The sequence below is a fragment of the Tachyglossus aculeatus genome, chromosome X4, assembly GCF_015852505.1.
Source record: "Tachyglossus aculeatus isolate mTacAcu1 chromosome X4, mTacAcu1.pri, whole genome shotgun sequence".
Lineage (NCBI taxonomy): Eukaryota > Metazoa > Chordata > Mammalia > Monotremata > Tachyglossidae > Tachyglossus > Tachyglossus aculeatus.
This window is the reverse complement of record NC_052098.1, coordinates 45,751,688-45,776,697: the sequence shown is the minus strand read 5'-3', so window position 1 is coordinate 45,776,697 and position 25,010 is coordinate 45,751,688. Positions and strand designations below refer to the sequence as shown.

The following is a 25,010-nucleotide window of genomic DNA, read 5'->3' as shown; positions in this document are numbered from 1 at the left end:
AGATACATATCATTAAAAAAATAGAATTATAAATACATACATATATACACAAGTGCTGTGGGGGGCGAGGGGGGTAGAGCAAAGGGAGCGAGTTGGGGCGGATGGGGGGGAGCAGAGGAAAAGGGGGGCTTAGTCTGGGAAGGCCTCCTGGAGGAGGTGAGCCTTCAGTAGTCATTCAGTCATTTATTGAGCGCTTACTGTGTGCAGAGCACTGTACTAAGCGCTTGGGAAGTACAAGTTGGCAACCTATGGAGACGGTCCCTACCCAACAACGGGCTCACAGTCTAGAAGGGGGAGACGGACAACAAAACAAAACATGTGGACAGGCGTCAAGTCATCAGAATAAATAGAAGCAGAGCTAGATGCACATCATTAATAATAATAATAATAATGGCATTTATTAAGCACTTACTATGCAGAGCACTGTTCTAAGCGCTGAACAAAATAAATAGAATAGTAAATATGTACAAGTAAAATAAATATGGAGCCTGGCTCAGTGGGAAGAGCCTGGGCTTGGGAGTCAGAGGTCATGGGTTCTAATCTCGGCTCCACCGCTTGTCAGCTGTGTGTCCATGGGCACGTCACTTGACTTCTCTGTGCCTCAGCTCATCTGTAAAATGGGGATGAAGACTGTGATCCCCACAGTGGGACAACCTGATAATCTTGTATGCTCCCCAGCGCTTAGAACAGTGCTTTGCACATAGTAAGCGCTTAATAGATGCCGTTATTATTACTATTATTATTATTGTTACCACCTTATGCTCTGTATTTCTCCCGAGCAAACCTCTCAACAGCTTTCTGCCTGCTTCAATCCAGTTCATCATCTGGTCCAACCCTATCCTTTGCCCCTTCCAATCCCTTTGTAAAGACCACCTCCTACAGAAGGCAATTCCCGATTTGTTTTCATCCCGCCTCTCCCCTTCCCCTGCCTTTTCCGCCGTATTTATTGAGCGCTTACTGTGTGCACAGCACCGATCGCTTGAGAGAGCACAGTATAACAGACACACTCCTGCCCACGACGCGCTCACGGTCTAGAGGCGGAGGCGAACATGAATACAAATAAAGAAATTACGGATCTTAGACGTATGTGCTGTGGGGCTGGGAGGGAGGATGAATGAAGGAGCATGTGGGAGCGAAGGAGAGAAGGCGGGGGTCTACTTATTTGTTCTTCATCACGTATCCACTTTCAAGTACAATATTTTTGTCTGTATATCTCCTTGTCCTCCCCCGTTTGTTTGTGAGCTCTTCAAGGGCAGGGGGCTACAGTTCATAATTAATTGTCCCTCTCTCCAACGCCTCTGGACACGGGGGCTCAGTCAGTGCCGTGGATGATCAAGCCACTTGTCCCTACTTTGGTAAACTCTTGGAGGACAGGGAACGTTCCTGTACATTTGAAAGGGACAAATGGTGTGCTGTTTGTTTTTAAAAGGGGCAAAGGATGATCTTGGTAATTACGGTTGGTTCAATTTAACATCCGTCCTTGGGAAAATAGCAGAACAAATATCAAGCAATTAATTTGCAACCACCAAAGTGAGCATAAGATGCTGTGAAGCAACCGACACCGCTCTGTGAAGAGCAAATCATGCCAGATGGGTTACATTTTCTTCCGTACTAGGGCACCTGGCTATGATGACAAGGAGGCAAGTAGTGGATATAATCCACCTAGATGCAAGTAAGGCTTTAGATTTGGCCATACAGCGCATTCTCATTCAGTAGGGAAATATTTTCAATGCATCAGTGTCAGTTTGGGGTCGTAGCGGGTGGTGCCGTGAAGGGATTAGTGCTCGGTATCTCTATTAGTCATCGGATCGAGGAATTGAGAGCATATTTGTCAAGTTTGCCGGTGACACTAAATTGGGTGGAGTGGGTAACACTTTGGAAATCCAGAATAACAAAATTTGGAGTTAGAGCGTGGGATGGAGAGTCAGGAGACTTGGGTTCTAGCCCCAGCTCTGCCACTGGCCTGCGGTGTGACCATAAGCAAGTTACTTAACCTCTCTGAGCCTGTTTCCCCCTCTGTAAAATACAGATAATAAAACCTGCCTCCCCCTCCCTCTTAGACTGTGAACCCCACGTGAGGCAGTGTCTGTTATACAATCTGATTATCTTCAGTGCTTTTCCTTCTTATTCTTAATGGTATTTGTTAAGCACTTTCTATGGGCCAGGCACTGTACTAAGCACTGGGGTAGATACAAGATAGGTTGGACACAGTCCCTGTCCCACACGGGACTCACAGTCTTAATCCCCATTTCACAGATGAGGTAATTGAGGCACAGAGAAGCGAAGCGACATGCCCAAGGTCACCCAGCCTGTGCTCTTTCCGTTAGGCCACGCTGTTTCTTACGCTTGGCCTAAGGTAAGCATTTAATAAATACCATAATTATGCAGTCATTTTGACACATTAGAAAAAATGATTGTCAAAAAAAAGATAAAAATTCAGATGTATGTACATTTAGGGACGAAAGCAAATATGACTGCTGAAAAATACCTGGTTGTGGAGAGAGGGTGGAAAGGGTTGGGATGGGTGGCTTAATTGACTAGAAAACAAATCAGTGACCATTGTGTCGATTGATTTTTAAGAAAAAAAAATAAGCATCGACTTGCCTTTCCAAGGTCTGTTGTTTCACAATCAATATGTAGCTATTCAAAGTTCTGCCAGGTATTTTTTGTTGAGATAGGTGGTAATGCTTTTCAGCACCACTGAAAAGCATTTCTAAATAAATGTTTTTTCAACAGAGTGTTTGCCTTGATAATGCTACCTGTTCACGTTTGCTCTAATCAAAACGGCCGCTATTAAATGTGTTAACTGTTCTTCTTCAGAGTGAAGATACACAGCAACAAATCATTCGAGAAACTTTCCACTTGGTATCCAAACGAGATGAAAATGTTTGTAATTTTCTAGAAGGAGGCCTGTAAGTAAAATATTTAATAGCAATTTTTTTTAGTGATTTTTGAATAGCAATTGAGTTTGCTTCCAGCAGGAACTTGCACCCTGTTTTAACGCATCATAAGTATTGGGATTACTTGTACAGTCTTATCCTATGCGGGTATCGTTTGTTGCAGATTTTGCCAAGTGACAGGTGAAAGTAATCTTGATCAATTAGCAGCCTTCCTACTAGTTTTATGGAAGGGAAGGGAACATTTGTCCGAATATATTTCCAGCTTTCCCCAGTCCTGTCACCGAACTGCAGTGGGGATTGGGAGAGATCGGTCAAGGTAAGTATGAGGCAGACATGAAACAAGATTACAGTGAGAGCTGTATTTAACAGAACATGGCTTTCTCGACGGTTTCTCCTGCTCTCCTGGAGTTGTAGAGACCCCAAATCCTAAACTGCGAATTCTTTCCAAAAAGGGTGAAGGGCTCTGTATCGAGATTATATTTGAAGAGCACTTTACGTCTGTGACGAGCACCGTTCTAAGCGCTGGGGTAGATACTAGTTAATCAGGCTGGGCCCAGTTCCTGTCCCACAGTGGTGCTCCCAGTCCAAGTCGGAGGGAGGACAAGTGTTGAATCTCCGTTTTACAGACGAGGTAACAGAGAAGCAAAGTGACTTGCCCAAGGTCTCTCAGCTGGCGGCCAGGACTGGAACCCAGGTCCGCCGACTCCGAGGGCAGTGCTCTTTCCACTAGGCCATGCCTCCCCTCTGACCCTTTAGAAAGCAGGTGTCCCCTAGACAGGTTCCCAGGCTAAGCAGGACAAAACAACCCCCCCCAAAACCCCAAACACCTTAGTATCTAGCGGGTTTCGGCTGGAACTTGCTAACTGCTCGACCGTGCGGATGTTGAGCAAGAAGCCCAAGGAAGTCCTCTGCTATTCAGATGAAGAAAAAACTGGAAACATCTGCGACACGAGGAAGCGTAGATTCTGCACTCCTTTTTTTTTTTTTTAAAACAGACATTTCTTTTGTCCCAGGCAAGGTCAGACACTATGTGATCTATGACTTGATCAACAAATTTAGTAATAAGGAAGCTCTCCTGAGTGTTCAGGTAGGTGCAGATAATTTGTAGTTAGCGTGTAAAATGTCGCGATTATTTCATTAGTCATCATTCATTCATTCATTGTCGTATTTGTTGAGCGCTTACTGTGTGCAGAGCACTGTACTAAGCGCTTGGGAAGTACAGATTGGCAACATATAGAGACGGTCCCTACCCAGCAAGGCCACCGTCTCCACGATTGCTGCTGCTTTTTCCTGTTCCTATTGCACACAGTCACACCTTCCAGAAACTACACTGAGGCTGCATTTTGTCTCCCTTAAGAGGTGGGAGAAGGTTTTGTTTTTAGTTTTTTGGGTTTTTTTTAATGGTATTAAAGTGCTTACTCTGTGCCAGGCATGTACTAAGCCCCGGGGTAGTTCCAAGGTAATCAGGTTGGACACAGTCCATGTCCCTCATGGGGCTCAGTCTTATTCCCCATTTTACAGATGAGGTAACTGAAGCACAGAGAAGTTAAGTGCCCAAGCTCACACGGCAGACAATCCGGGTGATTGGAAATCCAAGTTGCAGCTTCAGGTTCAAGGATTTTGGATAAGCTTTTTTCCTCCCTGGAAACACGTAGAAACTACTGAGGTGACCAGACCAGGGTGGAACAGTGGGACACCCGGGGACACAGCAGAATTATCATTTCCGCTCTGGAACAGCGGTGAGCTCAGACATCTGGAGATCTCTGAGATCAGCTTCTCACTGCACTTATTCCGACTCCAGGTATCCCACCCTCCGCTTATAACCCTCCGTATCTTCGACACCTCAATCCTAGATTCTGTTTGAACTTGAAAGCATGATCTGAATTCAGAGACCCCCTTTGCTTCTGGTTCCAGATACAGTAGAAGATCACAATTCTGCAGTTGCTGGGCTCATATGTCAGTTAGGGATTTCTGTGGATTTGCAACTATGGGCCTGAGATTTATGATTGGAACATACCATGACCTTAACAGCGGGTTCTAAATGGTATATATTTGTAGCGACGTACCTTGAAACACGCGTGATCTATAAAGCCGGATGGCCTGGCCCGGGATACCGGAATACGAATTATAGTAATATCTTGGCTCAGCTGTAGATTTTGGATGTTTAGGGAGTTTAGATGCGCAGATTAGACCGTTTACGGTATGTATTGTAATTACATTCCATTACAAAACTCATAAAGAGGATTTGGAGCTAGCATTGCTTCCAAGCCTATGATAAAACGTTGATCTTTTCAGTTTCCCATCAAACACAACTCCTCAAACCCCACTGGCGACGCTGGTGCCTAAAGCAGATCCCGCTTTATCGTTCTACTCTAGGAAGCCTTCAGGCTTTATGGTCCAGCCACTTCAAAGGGGGAGGAAGTGGATTGGGAAGAGCAAAGGAGAAAAGAAGTTTTAGCAATAGAGATTACACTCTTGTCTTCCATAGCATCTGTTTTCATTCCGTGTTTTAGGTAGAACATTGTAAGGGAATCGAGGCAGCGGTCTTTTGACAGTGCACATCCATCTGGGTAGAAGACGAGGTGGTGATGGAAGAAGTGGTTGTGCTTATGTGTATGATGTTGGTGCTGTTACCACTACTGCTGCCTTCCCATCTAATTTTATTGTTTTCGTGAAACTATCTCTTATTTTCCAAGTTGCGGTCTAAACGCTGATTTGATTTAGTGAATTCTGCAAGGTGGTTTTCCCGCTGCGCATCTTGTGGCAGATGTTGCTGTATCTCAGGGATCCACGTCCCCTAGAAAAGATTGTGTGGGGGGGAGGGTGGCGTCCCTGAAGCACCCGCCCCCAGCACACTCCCCTGCCAACTGTGCAGGTAGGTCAGTGAGCTTCCTGCCGTCTCCCACATAGCCGGTCCCTGAGTGTCCACTGGGTATTGGCAAGTAAATAGGAAACGGCGTGACGAGAGCTTCAGGGAGCCATACCGCTCGGAACTGTCTCTTATTTTTCATTATTATTATGGCATTTGTTCATTCATTCATTTGTATTTATTGAGCACTTACTGTGTGCAGAGCACTGTACTGAGCGCTTGGGAAGTACAAGTCGGCAACACAGAGAGACGGTCCCTACCCAACAACGAGCTCACGGTCTAGAAGGGGGAGACAGACAATAAAACGTGTAGACAGGTTGTCCCACGCGGGGCTCACGGTCTGAATCCCCATTTTCCAGATGAGGCAACTGAGGCACAGAGAAGTGAAACGGCTTGCCCAAGGTCACCCAGCGGACAAGTGGCGGAGCCAGGATTAGAACCCACGTCCTCTGACTCCCAAGCCCTTGCTCTTTCCACTAAGCCACGCTGCTTCTCTTCCGGTGCCCCCGCGGACCAATCGGTCAATCAGCCGCATTTATTGAGCACTTCCTGTGTGCAGAGCGCTGTACTAAGCGCTTGGGGGAGAGTCCAGTATAACAGAGTTGGCAGACGTGTCCCCTGCCCACAACAAGCTTGCAGTTTAGAGGGGGACCTTAAGGTCAGGCGAAGGGTGGGAGTGCCGGGAGGTGCCTTGGTTTGTGGCCAGCCCCCTCAAGCTTCTTCATCCTTTCTGAGTTTCCTCTGGTTTGGTGGGAATAAATCAATGTTATGTAAATATATTTATTTGATATTAAGGTCTGTCTCCCCCTTCTAGACTGTAAGCTCGCTGCGGGCAAGGAACGTGTCTGCTAACTCTGTCGTACTGTCCTCTACCAAGCGCTTAGTACAGTGCTCTGCAGTCCTCAGTAGATGCAGTCGATTGATTTGGTGGTGCCAATGTCCAACCCTGTTCCTGGGAGACGGCAGTAGATGAGTTCTCGGAGAAGCCCAGGAAACCACCCTGCCCGTCCAGGCGTCCTCTTGTCCCCTCCTCGTTGCCTCCCAAAGAGAATAATAATAATAATGGTATTTGTTAAACGCTTACTATGTGCCCAGCACTCTTCTAAGCGCTGGGGTAGATACAGAATAATCAGGTTGTCCCAAGTGGGGCTCACGGTCTGAATCCCCATTTTACCGATGAGGTAACGGAGGCCCAGAGAAGTTAAGTGGCCTGCCCAAGGTCACACAGCGGACCGGTGGCGGAGCCGGGGTTCGAACCCACGTCTTCTGACTCCCAAGCCCAGGGTCTTTCCACTAAGCCACGCTGCTTCCAAGGGGAGGGCCCGGGGGGGCTCCTTTCAACGGAGAACTGGAGAGGGAAGAGGTACCCCCGAAACCCAGTTTATAATGAAGTTTCAGGAGAGACGTAGGAGTTTATAGTTTCTAAAATCTAGTCAATGCAAATGGTACTAAACAACATATGAGAATATATTTGTTCCTAACCGTGCAACTTATTTGATTGCTTTTCAGGTTAAATTGCTGGTATACTACTGTAGCATTCTTATTGTGTGACTGTGAGTTTTGAGCATCTTTAAAGAGCTTGTTGCTTGTTACACTTCTCTTTTGGGAAGGCTTTAAATCTCGTGCAGCAGTTATTTTCAGTATTGTTGATTGACATTTTAACTGCAAAAGATTAGGGGTCACTTTGGGTGCGCTACTAGAAAAAATAGCCTGAGCCTTTTTAATCACTTAAGCGAAATTGTAGGGGGCTTCTTTTCTGAATGCGAAATTGGCAGAAAGTGCTTCTTTGACTAGAGGGCTTGCTTCCTCAATTAATATGATTAAATCTCCGTACTAAATAGCATCGTACCATAATTTAATAATTATGATTACACTTAGGGTCTCTGAATAGTAGAATAGTTCAGTGACCTTTTATTTCCAGTTCAAAACATTTATAACCTCAAAAATCATTTTAGTTGAGTTGGAGTAGATGCAATGGCAGACCTTGCCTATCTTCAGTATTGCTCACTATTTCTCCTCTTTTTTGGGTAATATTTCTTCTAAGCTGCCCAACTCAAAAGGTTGCCTGTGTATCACCACTGTGATCTAAAAATATTTTTCTCTAGTAAAACCAAAAAAATTGATTAAGTACCAACTTCACTTACTAACACTTTTCTTAAGTGGAATACAATTACGAAATGAACGGCTTAGGCATAAGCTATCGATGGTGGTTCGTTTGAACCACGTACTAAAACATACTTAGAAGTTGCTCAAGCTAAAGAATATGTTTTATGTTGTTGGCAATATGACAGCCTGTTTTTTTTTTTTCCTCTTGTTATTCAGGTTAATAGGGGGATCTGACAACAAACTGATTTACAGACATTATGCCACATTGTATTTTGTCTTCTGTGTGGATTCTTCAGAAAGCGAACTGGGCATTTTAGACCTAATACAGGTAAGTTTCTAATAATGTCCTTTTCTTAAGTAGCGCCTTTTAGGGTTTTCCTACAAATGCATCTTTTTGTTCAAAAATATATTGAAAAGCAAGTATTTTCATTAGGAATAGAGTAAGGATTGATGTAGTATTTTGGAGCATTTATGTGCATATCTTTAAATTATTTATTATAGATTACTTATTTATATTAATGCCTGTCCTCCCCCTCTAGACCATAATCTCGTTGTGAGCAGGGAACTCATCCTCTAACTGTTGTATTGTGCTCTCTCAGGCGCTAAGTACGGTGCCCCGCATATGGTGAGCGCTCAATAAATACCACTGATTGAATGATTACTAAAGCAGGTGATGTCAAATCTTTTTTTTTTTTTTTTAAGAAATTGGTTCTCTGGGACCTCAGAGTTCCACTTTGAAGTATTCTACCCACCTTTCTAAACACCCACAGAGGAATATTCACTGGAGCATATTCCGCGTCGCCCTTGCAGTTGGATTTGCTCCCTTTATACACCCCTCCTTCGGCCCCACAGCACTTATGTGCGTATCCGTCATTTATTTATTTACATTAAGGTCTATCACGCTGAGAAGCAGTGTGGCCTAGTGAGTAGAGCAGGCCTGGAGCCAGAAGGAGCTGGGTTTAAATCTAGCTCACTTGTCTATTGTGTGGCCTTGGGCAAGTGACTCCACTTCTCTGTGCCTCAGTCATCTCATCTGTAAAATGGGGATTAAGTCAGTGAGCCCCTTGTGGGACATGGACCGTGTCCAACTGATTAGCTCATATCTGAGTAGCTTGTATCCGAGAGCTGGTTGTGGGCAGGGAATGTCACCGTTTATTGTTGTGTCGTACTTTCCCAAGCGCTTAGTGCAGTGCTCTGCACACAGTAAGCGCTCAATCAATACGGCTGAATGAATTGAATGAATGAATGACTCTACCCCAGTACTTAGTACAGTGCCTGGCACCCGTGGGACGACCTGATCACCTTGTAACCTCCCCAGCGCTTAGAACAGTGCTTTGCACACAGTAAGCGCTTAATAAATGCCATCATTATTATTATTAGTAGTAGTACGTACTTAACAAATACCATGAAAAGAACCCCCCCAAACTCCATTATATTGAATTCTCTCCGAGCAGTGCTCTGCACGCAGTAAGCACTCAATGACTGTGAGCCCACTCTTTTAGACTGTGAGCCCACTGTTGGGTAGGGACTGTCTCTATATGTTGCCAACTTGTACTTCCCAAGCGCCTAGTACAGTGCTCTGCACACAGTAAGCGCTCAATAAATACGATTGATGATGATGATAAATACCACTGATGGATGGATTGAGCAGGGGAGAAGAGCAACAGCGCCTGTCACTGCCATCCTGTGTTCCGTGGGCTGTGGGGCCGCCGTTTGCTGTGCACCTTGCAGACCCCGTTGTTGGGTAGGGATTGTCTCTTATTTGTTGCCGATTTGTACTTTCCAAGCGCTTAGTACAGTGCTCTGCACACCGTAAGCGCTCAATAAATACAGCTGAATGGAGACCCAGATTCCAGGCAGTCAACGCCAGTAGCAGGAGCAAGGACTCATTTCACCTGCTCCAGCTGCTGCTTCAATCATTCAGTCGTATTTATTGAGCACTTACTGTGTGCAGAGCACTGTACTAAGCGCTTAGCACTTCTACTAATAATAATTCTGGTATTGGGTAAGCGCTTACTATGTGCCAGGCACGGTACTAAGTGCTGGCTGGATACAAGCAAATCAGGTGGGGGGTACACAGTCCCTTGCCCAACGTGGGGCTCACAGGCTCAATCCCCATTTTAAAGACGAGGGAACCGAGGCACAGAGAAGTGGCGTGACTTGCCCAGGGTCAAACAGCAGACGAGCGGCGGAGCCGGGATTAGAACCCACGACCTTCTGATCCCCAGGCCCGCGCTCTATGCATTACGCCATGCTGCTCCTCTGCTGTGTGCAGAGCACTGTACAAAACCCTTGGGAGAATATGCTACAGTAGAGTTGGTAGAGGTGATCCCTGCCCTTAGGAGGTTACAGTCTAATCGGGGAGGCAAGCATTAAAAGAAACTTTCCAGCCCTGTTTGGAAGTCCAGAAAGATCCTGTATATATGTATATATGTTTGTACATATTTATTTATTTATTTATTTTACTGGTACATATCTGTTCTATTTATTTTATTTTGTTAGTATGTTTGGTTTTGTTCTCTGTCTCCCCCTTTTAGACTGTGAGCCCACTGTTGGGTAGGGACTGTCTCTATATGTTGCCAATGTGTACTTCCCAAGCGCTTAGTACAGTGCTCTGCACACAGTAAGCACTCAATAAATACGATTGATGATGATGATAGAGCTTTTTCAGGGCCACGCTCCCTCATGACGAACCCCCAGCTGAAAGCGTCTGCTGTAGTGTAGGAGACGCCCAAAACAGCATGGCCTAGTGCAGAGACCACGGCCCGGGATCGGAAGGACCTGGGTTCTACTCCCGGCTCGGCCACTTGTCTGCTGTGTGACGTCGGGCAAGTCACTTCACTTCTCTGTCCCTCAGTTTCCTCCGCTATAAAATCGGGGTGCCCCCTCTCCCTCCTACTGAAGCCGCGTGGACCAGGGACCGTGTCTGACCTAATTAACTTGTACCTACCTTAGCGCTTAGAATAGTGGCTGACACAGAGTAGGCGTTTAACAATATCCTTTTAAAAAAAAAATACCAGGATACTTCACACTTCATATCAGCCTTCGTTTATTCACAGACAGATCAACTTTCTCCATCCTTTCTAAGGGATTGTAAAGGCGCCTTGAGACCCATTTCACACTACAAAATAAGGGAAACGTTGGGAGACAATTTAAACAGTTCCTCCGTGTTAACTGACAGCTTATATTCAGTAAATTTAGTAAGAATAAAAGGTTTGAGTGAATTTCTTCATGCGCAAAGTGAACCTATGGGAGTGTTAAATAGTATCCCGGGAGCGTGCGTTTAATACGGAAAGACAGCTCCTGAACTGCCCAGTTATAGTGCTTTGGTGGTGTGCATCCGTACATTCATCTGGGACTGACTAAATAATCTCCTGCCAGTTACTTTCTGGTAGAGGACTCTGTCAGTAACAATAAATCCTCCCACATTTCCAGTAGATTTTGTGTCGATATCTGTTACAGAAATTCGCAACTCACCTACTCTTTTCACTTATTCATTCAGTCGTATTTGAGCGCTTACTGTGTGCAAAGCACTGTACGAAGCGCTTGGGTTTGCCTCAAATTTGCCTTTGACTTGGAAAACAGGCTATTCTTTTTTTTAGTCACCTAAGCTTTGTCCAAGTTGCTGAATGCCATCAACAATGAATAATCATTTTACAGCTGATAACTTTTAGAGAGCTATGCCTGTTGAGGCATCTCTTAATTGGCAATGCTAAAATATTTACAAGGTGAGGAAAGCAGCACATTAAATATTAATTTCAGGTCACTGGGCTATTTATAAGCATTCGTTTGTCCTCAATTCATTTGCCAGCCCAAGATGATCAGTGGTAAGAACAGAAAAATCCACATTTAGTATTTCTTTCAATACAGAATTCGGAAATGACTGGGTAACATCCACTTCCCCAAATATATTATTTTACACTTAATCTGAATGCTTCCTCCTCTGGGTTCAGGAAATCGCACCTTGCCTAACAGAATTTCCAGTCAGTACGCGTCGTTCAGCATTTGGTCCAAGAATCCAGAAGGTTCTTGTGTACTGAGCACCGGCTTAATTTGGGGGAAAATTCACTTTTGCTTGTGATTTCCTATGATGGCTTGCTGGGTGGACCACAATTTCCTCCTCCAATAAATTATGGAGATTACCTGGAGCCTCCAACCAACTCCACTGAGATGTTAGGAAGAGCGATGAGCCAATTTATGCAGAATGTTTTAGACTCTTGGTAGAGGCCTAAGATGTAGAACCGCCGTTGGGTAGGAACCGTCTCTATATGTTGCCAAGTTGTACTTCCCAATCAATCAATCAATCAATCATATTTATTGAGCGCTTACTGTGTGCAGAGCACTGTACTAAGCACTTGGGAAGTACAAGTTGGCAACATATAGAGACAGTCCCTACCCAACAGTGGGCTCCCAAGCGCTTAGTACAGTGCTCTGCACACAGTAAGTGCTCAATAAATACGATTGATGATGATGATGATGATTGAATGAATGAATGAATGTGAACTATTATGAAGGCACATAAGGTAAAGTTGATCAAGGGGAGGACCACTTTATCCTACAGATCTATCATAATGGAAATGTGTCCCATGTTTCTCCTTTTCCTCCCCTGCTCCTTGATGAGGCTCGCATCCTCTCGCTCCAGAAATGCTGATAAAGACAGGCGAGCTACCACGGTACCAACGGACACTTTTATAGCTAATTCTCTGGTTTTAACTTTCCACACCGCCTACCCTATTGGCTTCACCACCCTCCAGATTGGCCAGCCATAGGGAATCTGGTTTTTCCTAAAGCTCAGAACAGGGCTTTGCACATAGTAAGCGCTTAATAAGCACCGTTATTATTATTATTATTGTTATTATTAATAATAATGTCCCTCCGGTCCCCCGGTGGCTCCAACCGTGCTTTCGTTTGGACCGAGTAATTAAAGCACCGTTCTTCTTACGCATGATTCCTGTCTGAATTTCCTAATGCCTTAAAGTGAGGGCAGCGGGGTTATCAGCACTTAGAACAGTGCTTTGCACATAGTAAGCGCTGAATAAATGCCATCATTATTTATTTTTTATCATGAGCCCCATGAGGGGACGGGGAATGTGTCTGAGTATTTTGTCCAGATGCAGTGAGCCCAGGAGAGATCAAAAGTAAACCACTAGGGGGTGCTAGAAACTCGCCATCTAATTTTATTTATTTCCTATATTTATTTTATCTTTCCAAACTTCCCTGCTTCCTTCTCATTTTCGGTTTGAGTCAGACTTTCTGAAAAGCGGCAAACGTGCTGTCAGGGCCCTTGACGCTGCAAAGGCCTTCACCTTCTTTCTGTGTCTCTGATGGAGCCCACTGTTGGGTAGGGACCGTCTCTAGATGTTGCCAACTTGTACTTCCCAAGCGCTTAGTCCAGTGCTCTGCACACAGTAAGCGCTCAATAAATACGATTGATTGGATTGTTTCACCTGCAGTAACATTAACCACTCTGAGCTGCAGAACTCTTGTCTCTGCAGTTTCTAATGTGGTGTCAAGTGCCGCCGATGTCTGAAGAAATCAGTAGAAGGATGCTCGCCGGGTTTCCGAGGTTTATCACCTCTTAGCGTTTTGCCTCTTGAATTTTAAAATGTTTTGCAATTCGTCATTCATTCATTCATTCAATCGTATTTCTTGAGCACTTACTCCGTGCAGAGCACTCTACTAAGCGCTTGGGAACTACAAGTTAGAGAAGCAGCGTGGCTCAGTGGAAAGAGCCCGGGCTTTGGAGTCAGAGGTCATGGGTTCAAATCCCGGCTCTGCCAATTGTCAGCTGTGTGACTTTGGGCACGTCACTTAACTTCCCTGTGCCTCAGTTACCTCATCTGTAAAATGGGGATTAAATGGGGACAACCTGATGGCCTTGTAACCTCCCCAGCGCTTAGAACAGTGCTTTGCACATAGTAAGTGCTTAATAAATGCCATCATTATTATTACAAGTTGGCAACATCTAGAGACGGTCCCTGCCCACCAGCGGACTCCGGTCTAGAAGGGGAAGTCGACGACTTGCTGTTTGTTATGCTGATTGTATTTTAAATAGATCATTTTAAAATGTTTAATTTTAGTGTTAATAGCTTTCTGAAGATACTTTTCTGGTTTCGCTTCCCCCATCTATTTTACCAAGCGGGGCACCAAACCTTAATGGTGGCTCATTTTCACACATAGAAGCTTCAACAGCAAGGTTGGAAGAAATCTGTCAAACATTTTACCCTCCTGACTCCACAGAATGATTTTTCCAAGTGCTTGTTGTTCCTTTTTTCTGAAATGAAAATAGGCATGAAAAACAGGAACAGTTGAGTAAAAAAAAAGTTGCCCTGGGTTTGCTAAGGGGAAGGAGGCACTTGAAACTGAGAACCTGTCAACTCATTAATATTCATTCATTCATTCGTATTTATTGAACGCTTACTGTGTGCAGAGCACTGTACTAAGCACTTGGGAAGTACGTCGGCTACATATAGAGACAGTCCCGACCCAACAACGGGCTCGCAGTCTAGAAGGAGGAGACAGACAACAAAACAAAACATGTAGACAGGTGTCAAAATCATCAGAACAAATAGAATTATAGCTATATGCACATCATTAACAAAATAAATAGAATAGTAAATATGTACAAGTAAAATAAATAGAGTAATAAATCTGTATAAATATATACAAGTGGTGCGGGGGGGAAAGGAGGTAGGGTGGGGGGGATGGGGAGGAGGAGAGGAAAAAGGGGGCTCAGTCTGAGAAGGCCTCCTGGAAGAGGTGAGCTCTCAGTAGGGCTTTGAAGGGAGGAGGAGAGCTAGCTTGGCGGATGTGTGGAGGGAGAGCATTCCAGGTCAGGGGAAGGACGTCGGCCGGGGGTCGACGGCGGGACAGGCGAGAACGAGGCACGGTGAGGAGGTTAGCGGCAGAGGAGTGGAGGGTGCGGGCTGGGCTGGAGAAGGAGAGAAGGCAGGTGAGGTAGGAGGGGGCGAGGTGATGGACAGCCTTCAAGTCGAGAGTGAGGAGTTTTTGCTTGATTTGCAGTTTTTGTTTTTTTTAATGGCATTTATTAAGCGCTTACTATGTACAAAGCACTGTTCTAAGTGCTAGTGGAGGTACAAGGCAATCAGGTTGTCCCACGGGGGGCTCACAGTCTTAATCCCCATTTTACAGATGAAGTTGACAGGCAGCCACTGGAGATTTTTGAGGAGGGGAGTAACATGCCCAGAGCGTTTCTGTATAAAGATAATCCGGGCAGCAGAGTGAAGGATAGGCTGAAGCGGGGAGAGACACGAGGATGGGAGATCAGAGAGGAGGCTGATGCAGTAATCCAGTCGGGATAGGATGAGAGATTGAGCCGGCAAGGTAGCGGTTTGGACGGAGAGGAAAGGGCGGATCTCGGCGATGTTGCGGAGGTGAGACCGGCAGGGTTTGGTGACGGATTGGATGCGAGGGGTGAACGAGAGAGCGGAGTTGAGGATGACACCGAGGTTGCGGGCTTGTGAGATGGGAAGGATGGTAGTGCCGTCTACAGTGACGGGAAAGTCAGAGAGGTGGTCGGATTAAGCACAGCCACTGATTACAGTACTGTTGTTACAGGGAGGTGGTGAGTGTGTCTTTAACTTTGGAAGAGGGAACCATGTTTTTCAGATTGTAGAGAGATGACATTTACCTTTATGTATTGAGTGAATTATTAATAATAACAACAACAATAATAATCGATGGGTGGATGTGGAGTTCCTCTTGGGCCTCCAGGAGAGCAATTTTAGGGTGCACTATGGGAATTCATGTAATGCTGCATTACCAATGCCCAGGGGACCATCGGTATATGTAGTCATTATTGATAATAATGTAGGTGAATGTTATTAATGGATACTTCTCTTACAGGAGAATCTGCTAGAGTTTTTTTTTTTAATGGTCTCTGTTAAGCGTTTACTATGTGCCAGGCACTGTACTAAGTACTGGGGTGGATACAAGCAAATGGGGTTGGACTCAGTCCCTGTCCCTTATGGGGCTCACAGTCTCAATCCCCATTTTACAGATGAGGGAACTGAGGCACAGAGAGGTGAAGTGACTTGCCTAAGGTCACACAGCAGAGAAGTGGCGGAGCTGGGATTAGAACCCATGACCCTCTGACCCCCTGACTCACTAAGCTGTGCCTCTTCTCTAGAGTTCATTCAAGCACACAGAAAAAGTTGGGATAAATAACTGACTTTTTCAGGGCCACCGAAATTCTTCAGAAATGGGAAAGGGCATAGGGATTTCTGATTCCTGTTTCTTTTTAATATGGGATTATTAATGTACGAGTTGACGAATATTTTCCAGAGGTGTCTTGCTGAGTAGTTTGTAGAGAGAATGCAGATAAGTCTGAAGAGTTATGAGGAAGGGGCCGATCCGTTGTTCTCCGTCTCCAGAGGGGATTTATCGAAAGGAAATGGGTTTAAATAGTGACAGAGTTAGACACCAGGGAAAACTTCTTGATTTATAAAGTTCTCACAGAAGGTTCTGGAATCACTGTCCTTGGTTACCTTTGTAAATAGGACCAACAACTCCCAGCGCTTAGAACAGTGCTTTGCACATAGTAAGCGCTTAACAAATACCATTATTATTATTATTATTGTAGAGGACGGAAGTGCAGACCTGCCTGAGGTAAGGGGTGTGAGCAGATGACCTCTTGAATTCCCTTTGCGTTCTAGGACTTTGATTCCATTAAGAAGGAGGGAATAGAAAAGGAAGCCGTCAGAACCAAGTTTGACAGATGCAGGAGAACCAAAGAAGTGGGAACCAGAAGATATAAAAATGTAACGTCATTATAGGTTAGAATGAGAAGTTTGAATTTGGCCTAGGAGAAGGGCAGCTCTGGTGAAAGCTTGGGAACAATAAAGCCGGAAGCTATGTGATCTCTGAAGCATCAGATCCAAAAAGTTGGAGAAAACCTAATAGTCCGGGAGAGGGACAAGCGTTCAGTACAGTGCTCCGTGCACAGTAAGCGCTCGATAAATACGATCGAATGAATGACAGTGCAACCCGACCGTAAGCATTGATCCCCTGGGGTCTACTGGTCCCAGGGTTTAGCACTGAATCTCGAGTGTAATAATGTGGCTATGCAGGCTCAATTAAGGGCACACTTACACTCAAATCCAGTCACACCGCTCTACTGCTCGCGGGACTCCCGTAGACAGTGCTAGCAGCATTAGAGGGGCAGGAAATGGGGACGAGAGAGGGCCGGCTGAAGCCTTTTTTGGGTCTGGGGTCCCCCCGGCTAGCCGTCACACCTTCCTACTCTCGAGCCAATGCGCGTTCTGTCCCTCCTGCACGGCCAAAACTGGTTTTAGCCCAGATTTGACAAAGGTATTGTGGTTAGAGGCTTGCTGCCGGGATAACTGTGATGGTGAGGATATGGGCGTGGGGGTGACGGGGGCGGGGACCGTGAGCCAGGAGCAACTGGAGCGGCCTTCTAGACTGTGAGCCCACTGTTGGGTAGGGACCGTCTCTATATGTTGCCAACTTGGACTTCCCAAGCGCTTAGTACAGTGCTCTGCACACAGTAAGCGCTCAATAAATACGATTGATGATGATGATGATGCCCAATGTTGACTCGCCCCTGGCAAGAAGAGGAAGGGGCTGTGCCGGTAAGGCCCCCCGAGCTCCAGCTCCTTCCCCTTGCTGTTGGGAAATAGAGAGGCAGGTGATTCTCATTTGGACTCTGTATAATGGCACAAAACTGTCACTGAGTCCTTGTCCTTGGGTGACAACTGGATGTACTCGTGAGGAAATTGACCTCGATTCGCTTGTATCCCCTCTGTATATCCCGGAAGTGTGGGTGATTGCGAGTGGAGCAAAATTCTTTCCTTTTGGCTTGTGAGAAAAGCTCTTTGGAGGCAGCATCCTTTGGGAAGTGACAGAGGACAGATAAGCACTTAGAGGAATGTGAGAAATAAAACTCTATTTGGGGCCTAGCTGAGAAGCAGCGTGGCTCAGTGGAAAGAGCCCAGGCTTCGGAGTCAGAGGTCATGGGTTCGAATCCTGGCTCTGCCACATGTCTGCTGTGTGACCTTGGGCAAGTCACTTAACTTCTCGGAGCCATGGTTCCCTCATCTGTAAAATGGGGATGAAGACTGTGAGCCCCCCGTGGGACAACCTGATCACCTTGTATCCCCCCCCAGCGCTTAGAACAGTGCTTTGCACATAGTAAGCGCTTAACAAGTGCCATTATTTTTATTATTATTATTATTACTAAGAAATAGCTATGATATGCTCCCAACAAACATGGTGAGTTCTCTGCAAAGTTAGTTGGTTACCTATCTATGTCCACTTCTGCCTCTCTTCTCCTCCAGGCTGATCCCTTCTACCGTACAGGAAATAAAATGAACAAGGTAGGAAAATAGGGAAAGTAGGAAGAGGGAAAACTGTGTGGCCAAGTAGAAAGAGAATAGGTGTGAGAGCCAGAGGACTTGGGTTCTAATCCTGGCTCTGCCACCTGCCTACTGTGTGACTTGGGCCAGTCACTTAACTTCTCTGTGTCGGTTTCGTCTGTAAAATGGGGACTCGGTACCTGCTGCTCCTCTGATGAGCGGCGGGGATTGGGCCCAGCTTGATTATCGTGCAATTAGTACAGTGCATGACACATAGTAAAGCGCTGAACAAAATATGACCAGGAGGGAAAGCTTTTCCTCTTTTTTTTTTTCCCATATAAGAAAGTTCCCTACCTTAGTTGTCCAACCTTCAAACACAATCCCCTTGTAGAAAGAGTCACTTCTAGTTTCTTGTGTAGTAGTCACTAAATATTCTTTGAGCCTGACTAATGATGGAAACATAATTTCTTGTATTAGTCAGAAAAGTAGGGTATAAATTAACTGTACTTTTCTTCAGAGAGCTGAAATGTTTCTCTTTAGCATTTGGAAGAGGTCTGTTAGAATGTGCTGCTTCCCGTTAGGATTGTCTGTTTCTTAGTAAGAGGGCTGCTCAATGACTAAAATGATTGATTTCAATATTTAATGTTCTTTATCTCTAAGAAACTGCCAGCAGAGCAGACTTCTAATAGCGACATTGGCAACAGATGTTTGGAAACTCTATAGGCTTTTTCTCATTTCTGTTGTTTTCAGAGTCTCTCATTGTATACCAGGTTTAACGTTTTAATTGCTCTTAAACCCTTGAATTCTACTTTTTTTTCTTTTTCCGCAGGTATTCGTGGAAACATTAGACAAATGTTTTGAAAATGTCTGTGAGCTGGATTTAATTTTCCATGTCGACAAGGTACTGTGAATTTCTGTAATATCGGTTGAGCCAAATTTTCTATTTGAAGGGAAACATTTGGTTCTGGATTTGCCAGTGTGGTGGTTAATCCCACCCTTGTGGATAATGGAATATACTCACTGCCCATCAGCACATTATACGGAAAGCTTTTAAAGAGTGCGGAAGTAGGGATGAGAAACAGCGAAACCAAGTCTGCCCCTATGCAGGGGGAGCCAGGGGAAGCTAGTACGTACACCAGTGCGTTTGTGAAGCTGGGGGATGTGAAAGAATGTATTCCCTCTCCTTCCCACCCCTTTTTTCCCCGCCCTCCCCCCTCTCTTCTGTCCTCTCTCCTCCCTTCTCAGACCCCTCCAGATTCCAGGGATCGATGATCTTCTGAACGTCGTCCCCAGATTACGGCGGGAACGTCACTGGGGTAATGACTATAAATCATCTCATCAGACCTGGATAATCACTGTCTTGTACCTCTTTTAAAGTGCACAAAAGAGTAGAGGGTATAGCGACATGGCTGATCAGATTAAAATCATCTGAAAATGGCTGATCAGATTAAATGTTAAAAGCTGCCATGCAGGGAGCATGGGCCTGCTTTGAGGGAATAGAGACAGGGCAGACGAAGCTGTCTTTCTCCTCCCCACCTCCCCAGCGAGCATCGTAGGACCCTCAGGATCACTGAACACAAGAGTGGGTCCTTAATGTACATGCATTTACTCGTGCATGTACATACTTTTACATACACGTTTTGAAAGTTTTAGGCAGTGTCCTGTCATTTGGACAGTCCAGATGAGTCCAAGACTGAACTCCTTATCTTCCCTCCCAAACCCTGCCCTCTCCCTGACTTTCCCATCACTGTTGACGGCACTACCATCCTTCCCGTCTCACAAGCCCGCAACCTTGGTGTCATCCTCGACTCCGCTCTCTCGTTCACCCCTCCCATCCAATCCATCACCAAAACCTGCCGGTCTCACCTCCGCAACATCGCCAAGATCCACCCTTTCCTCTCCATCCAAACCGCTACCCTGCTGGTTCAATCTCTCATCCTATCCCGACTGGATTACTGCATCAGCCTCCTCTCCGATCTCCCATCCTCCTGTCTCTCCCCACTTCAATCCATACTTCACGCCGCTGCCCAGATCGTCTTTGTGCAGAAACGCTCTGGGCATGTTACTCCCCTCCTCAAAAATCTCCAATGGCTACCAATCAATCTGCGCATGAGGCAGAAACTCCTCACCCTGGGCTTCAAGGCTGTCCATCACCTCGCCCCCTCCTACCTCACCTCCCGTCTCTCCTTCTCCAGCCCAGCCTGCACCCTCCGCTCCTCTGCCACTAATCTCCTCACCGTACCTCGTTCTCGCCTGTCCCGCCATCGACCCCAGGCCCACATCATCCCCCTGGCCTGGAATGCCCTCCCTCTGCCCATCCGCCAAGCTAGCTCTCTTCCTCCCTTCAAAGCCCTACTGAGAGCTTTACCTCCTTCCCCTCCCCACAGCACCTGTATATGTTTGTACGTATTTATTACTCTATTTTACTTGTACATATTTATTCTATTTATTTTATTTTGTGAATATGTTTTATTTTGTTGTCTGTCTCCCCCTTCTAGACTGTGAGCCCGCTGTTGGGTAGGGACCGTCCCTATATGTTGCCAACTTGTACTTCCCAAGCACTTAGTACAGTGCTCTGCACACAGTAAGCGCTCAAAAAATACGATTGAATGAATGAATTTGGAACATAAAGGCAAACTCAAATTTTAATGTAGCAACCTAATAGCGGTGCCATTATTAAGTCAGAGCAGTCATCCAGTCGGCTCAGTTTTCCTTCTCTCTGACGTTGGCAACGGGATGTTTGGATGAACAGTGTGGTGGGCACCCTTCTCGACCTCCCCTCTTGGTACGTTAAGCTACTGGCAAGAGAACCAGTGATTTCCTGTAAACAGAATGAACCGTCATCGACACGGGAAGTCTCGGTTGAATTAGCTATGTGGAAATAGAGTTGCGAAGTGCATTTACTGCCCCGTAGCAGAGTTAATTTTCATATGAATCATCAGTGCGGTAGTTAAATGTGGTCCAAGATGCTGTTTCGTCCTAATTGATTGGTCACAGTGAAGTGATATCTTCCACTGGTGCTTTGATTGGGTAAGTAATAAGTAGCCCGCATTGCTTAATGTCATCACCGAATGTGGGAAGTGGTTGCCTGCTGTATAAACAGTAATGTCGCAGTGAGAGTGTGGGTGATGTTTGCGCATTTTAACTCTGACCTTCCACCTGTTACATTTTGAAATGCTTTCCTCGGAATTATGGTCACTTAATATTAAGCCTGTACTAGATGCTAAGTGCCGGAGTAGATCCAATCAGAACAGACCCATCCCCTGTCCCTTAGAGAAGCAGAGTGGCTCAGTGGAAGGTGCCCGGGCTTGGGAGCCAGAGGTCATGGGTTCTAATCTCGGCTCCGCCACTTGTCAGCTGTGTGGCTTTGGGCAAGTCACTTAACTTCTCTGGGCCTCAGTTAACTCATCTGTAAAATGGGGATTAAGACTGTGAGCCCCACGTGGGCCAACCTGATCACCTTGTATCCCCCCGCAGCGCTTAGAACAGTGCTTGGCACATAGTAAGTACTTAACAAATGCCATTATTATTATTACAGCCTAAGAAGTTGGAAAAGTAGAAAGTGCATCCCCATTTTACAGCTGAGGAGGTTGTGACTTGTCCAAGTGTGCAGAGCTGGGACTAGAACCTGTTTCTCCTGACTCTAGGCCCACCCTCTTTCCACTCGCTGGGAGGGACTCATTTTTAGCTCATCTTTTTGAAAGCTTTAAATGCATCAGACGATGCCATTTCCCAGCCCGTCGGCAAATATTTAAGCACCTGTCAGTACTAGAAGGTTCAAATACATGGATTTATTCATGATCTCTTAAGTGGATTTTCAGAGAGAATTATTCATAATAGAATTATTGATAATAATCACACATCTCATTTTCTTTTAATGTAGGCTTCGTGGAGTATATGATGATGTGAATGCTAATTCATGAATTATGAATTTCTCTCCACATTTGTCATTCATGACCAGTACACAAATCCATATTTCGATTTTTCCAAAAGCCTTTCTGCAGTTAAAAAATCAAAACAGTGATAATGGAATTGGAAAGAGTGTTTTCGAAGAAAGAAAATCAAGGATGGGGGAATAAGTGGCCATTATGCAGGATGGAGAAATTTAAATAGCGGGGTCCTTTTGAAATACCTGTTGGAACTGGTTCTGTGTAACATTTTCAGAAAAGATTTGTAAGAAGGAGAGTGCAGTTGAATCTCCAAGTTTACAGGTGACATCGAGCTCTTCTAGAAGATACAGATGGGATAGATTTCAGAAAGTTCTCAAAGTACAGTCAGTGGACCGAAAAGTGGAAGATAAATTTCATTATGAGCAAATGCAAGATGATGTGACCAAAGAAAAGTCCATGAAAGTGGACTCAGAGTTGTCAGTCCCAGTTTAGAAAGAGATCTCAGAGAGTCAATGTCGATCAGGGATCCAGTGGACACCCAAGTGCTTAATACAGTGCTCTGCACACAGTAAGCGATCAGTAAATACTATTGCTTGATTAATTGGTTGATTGGGCAGCAGCAGCCAAAGAGGCCAGTAAAATTTGGGATAGCAAAAGGGTTTGGAAAGCGAAGGCAAAAAGGCATAGTTTTGCGTCTAGGTGGTAAATTCCCACCTAGAATGCTGCATGCGGTTCTGGTCACTGCCTCTTCAGAAAAAGGCATAATGGAACTGGTGAAGGCCCAGAAAAGACGTATCGAGATGATCGGAGGGATGGAGTAGCTTCCGCGTGAGGACAAACGGAAAGAAATTTCTGCTCTTTGGAGCGACAGCTGAACTCGATAGTCATGAAGGGGTGTGGGCAGGATGAGCACGGAAGTTTTCACAGCACCAGGATGAGGGGATATCCTTTGAAATTGCTGGTGGTCATTTCACCAAGAAACACAGTGTTCACAGAGCGGATGGTATGTGGAATTTGTTTCCCCCAGAAGTCGTACAAATCCCAAGTATCAGCAAGGTCACGAAGGATTTGGAAAACTGCATGGGAAGGAGTTAAGTGTGTTAAAGGCCCACATTTAACCGGGTAGATGGATGTGAGGGAGTCAACCATCACATGACTCCTCCCAGTGATCTTTGTTGGCACTAATGGAGACAGAATCCTGGGATGGAAGAACTGTTGATCTAACCCAGTGATGTGATGGCTTTATTCATTGTTGTATTAAGTAGGCTGCATTCTGTTCCTGATTAGTTGTTTTGTAATTCAAAGGTCAAAGCTAAATCCAAGCTGCCAACTGGACCTCAGTATTGCAGATTTCTGGCTAGCTGAACATTCCTCCCTGTCTCCCTCTTCCTCACCCAATCTCGTCCTCTTCTCCCAAAAAGATCTCTGTACCCATTCTTAGGTAGGAGCGAGGTCTCAAAGTCAGATTGGGTAGTTGTGCTTTCTTTTGGAACATCAGTCATAGTTTGTGTTAGAACAGTGACTCCGAGGTCTGAGTGATCTGCTTTTGTTCACTGCTCTCAAGCTGAACGAATGCCGTGAAACGAAAATCGTCCTCCCCTCAGAGCAGCTCTTGTTCCACTCTCACCGTGTATGATCCCGTGCCCAACTACCAGTTGACGTTGATGAGTGCTCATATATGTTTTGACCTGAAGTTCACTCTGCACAGTTATGCTTTAGTCTTTCTTTTCTCAGACGGCAACCAGGATTTAAAATGAAGGAAATCTCTTTATGAAGGGTGTCGATCTGCTGTTTTCTATATTCACAGAGGGCAGTGCAAAGGAAAACGGTAGGAGGAGAGATTTAGATTGAACCTAAAGTTCTTTTTGGCAGTGAGTTGGGCGGTGGGAGGAGATATAAAATGGGGAAGTATTAGGGTAGGTCTCTTGGAAGACGTGATCTGAGAACAGCTTTCAATACGGACAGAGCTGGGATCGGTCAGATAGGAAGCGGGAGGGAATTCCTGGCAGGAAAGAGGTGTGGCCAAGTGGTTTGTGGCAGGAGAGATGAGAATGAGAACCCCTGAGCAGGTTCACTTAAGAAGAATGAAGATTCCAAACTGGGGTGGAGTGGGAGAAGAGAGCGGATAAGTAGGAGAGAGCTGATTGAGTGCCTTGGTCATGAGTTTCTGCGGAGAGGAGTGGGAGGTTTCTGAGGAATGGAGAGAGGTATGCAAGATGATGTGTTAGAAAAATGATCCAGGCAGCAGAGAGAAAAATGGCTTGGAGGCAGCTAGGTCTGCGAGGAGGCCGATGTAGCGATCAAAATGGGATACGACAAGTTGGGAGGGATTCTGGAGATGTCGCGGTGGAAGAAGCCACAGGATTTTGACGACCGACCGAACGTGGGGTTTGAAAGAGAGAGGAGACGAGGATAATTCCCTGGTTCTGGGCTTGCAAGATAGGGAAGACGGTGGTGTTGTCAACGACGATAGCAACGTTAGGTGGAAGAGAGGATTTGGGAGGTGAGATGAGTTCAATTTCGGGCATACCGAACTTGAGGTGCCAGTGAGACGTCTATCTAGAGGTGTCCTGGAGAGGTCGGGGCTTGTGAGGTGGATTTGGAATCATCGAGGAGACTTGGGAGTCAACCATATCGAGGTGCTAGTTGATGCTGTTGGAGCAGGGGACCTCTGGAAAGGAGTGAGAATCAACTGAAAGAGAAGGGAGCCCAGAACAGAGCCTTGAGGGACCACCCCGCCCCACTCCCCCCCACCCCAGGGTGGGAGGCAGAAGGGGAGCAGTCAAAGGAGACTGAGAAAGACTTAGAGAAGAGGAGAGCCAGGATCGAGCTGCCAGAAAAACTAAGGTTAGATAATGTTTCCAGAAGAAGTGTGAAAGGCAGGTTGGAAGTTGAGGAGGGTAAGGATGGA

General features: G+C 45.6%; 1 protein-coding gene across 2 annotated transcripts in view; it reads left to right on the top strand.

The window, feature by feature from the left end:
• AP3S1 (adaptor related protein complex 3 subunit sigma 1) overlaps nucleotides 1-25,010 on the top strand; it is a 65,929-nt gene that overhangs the window by 14,890 nt on the left and 26,029 nt on the right. For both annotated transcript variants that reach the window (XM_038769441.1, XM_038769442.1), the window contains exons 2-4: nucleotides 2,821-2,912; nucleotides 8,092-8,203; nucleotides 19,039-19,110. In XM_038769441.1, the coding sequence (XP_038625369.1) occupies nucleotides 2,821-2,912; nucleotides 8,092-8,203; nucleotides 19,039-19,110 (276 nt within the window). The remainder of the gene's footprint in view (nucleotides 1-2,820; nucleotides 2,913-8,091; nucleotides 8,204-19,038; nucleotides 19,111-25,010) is intronic.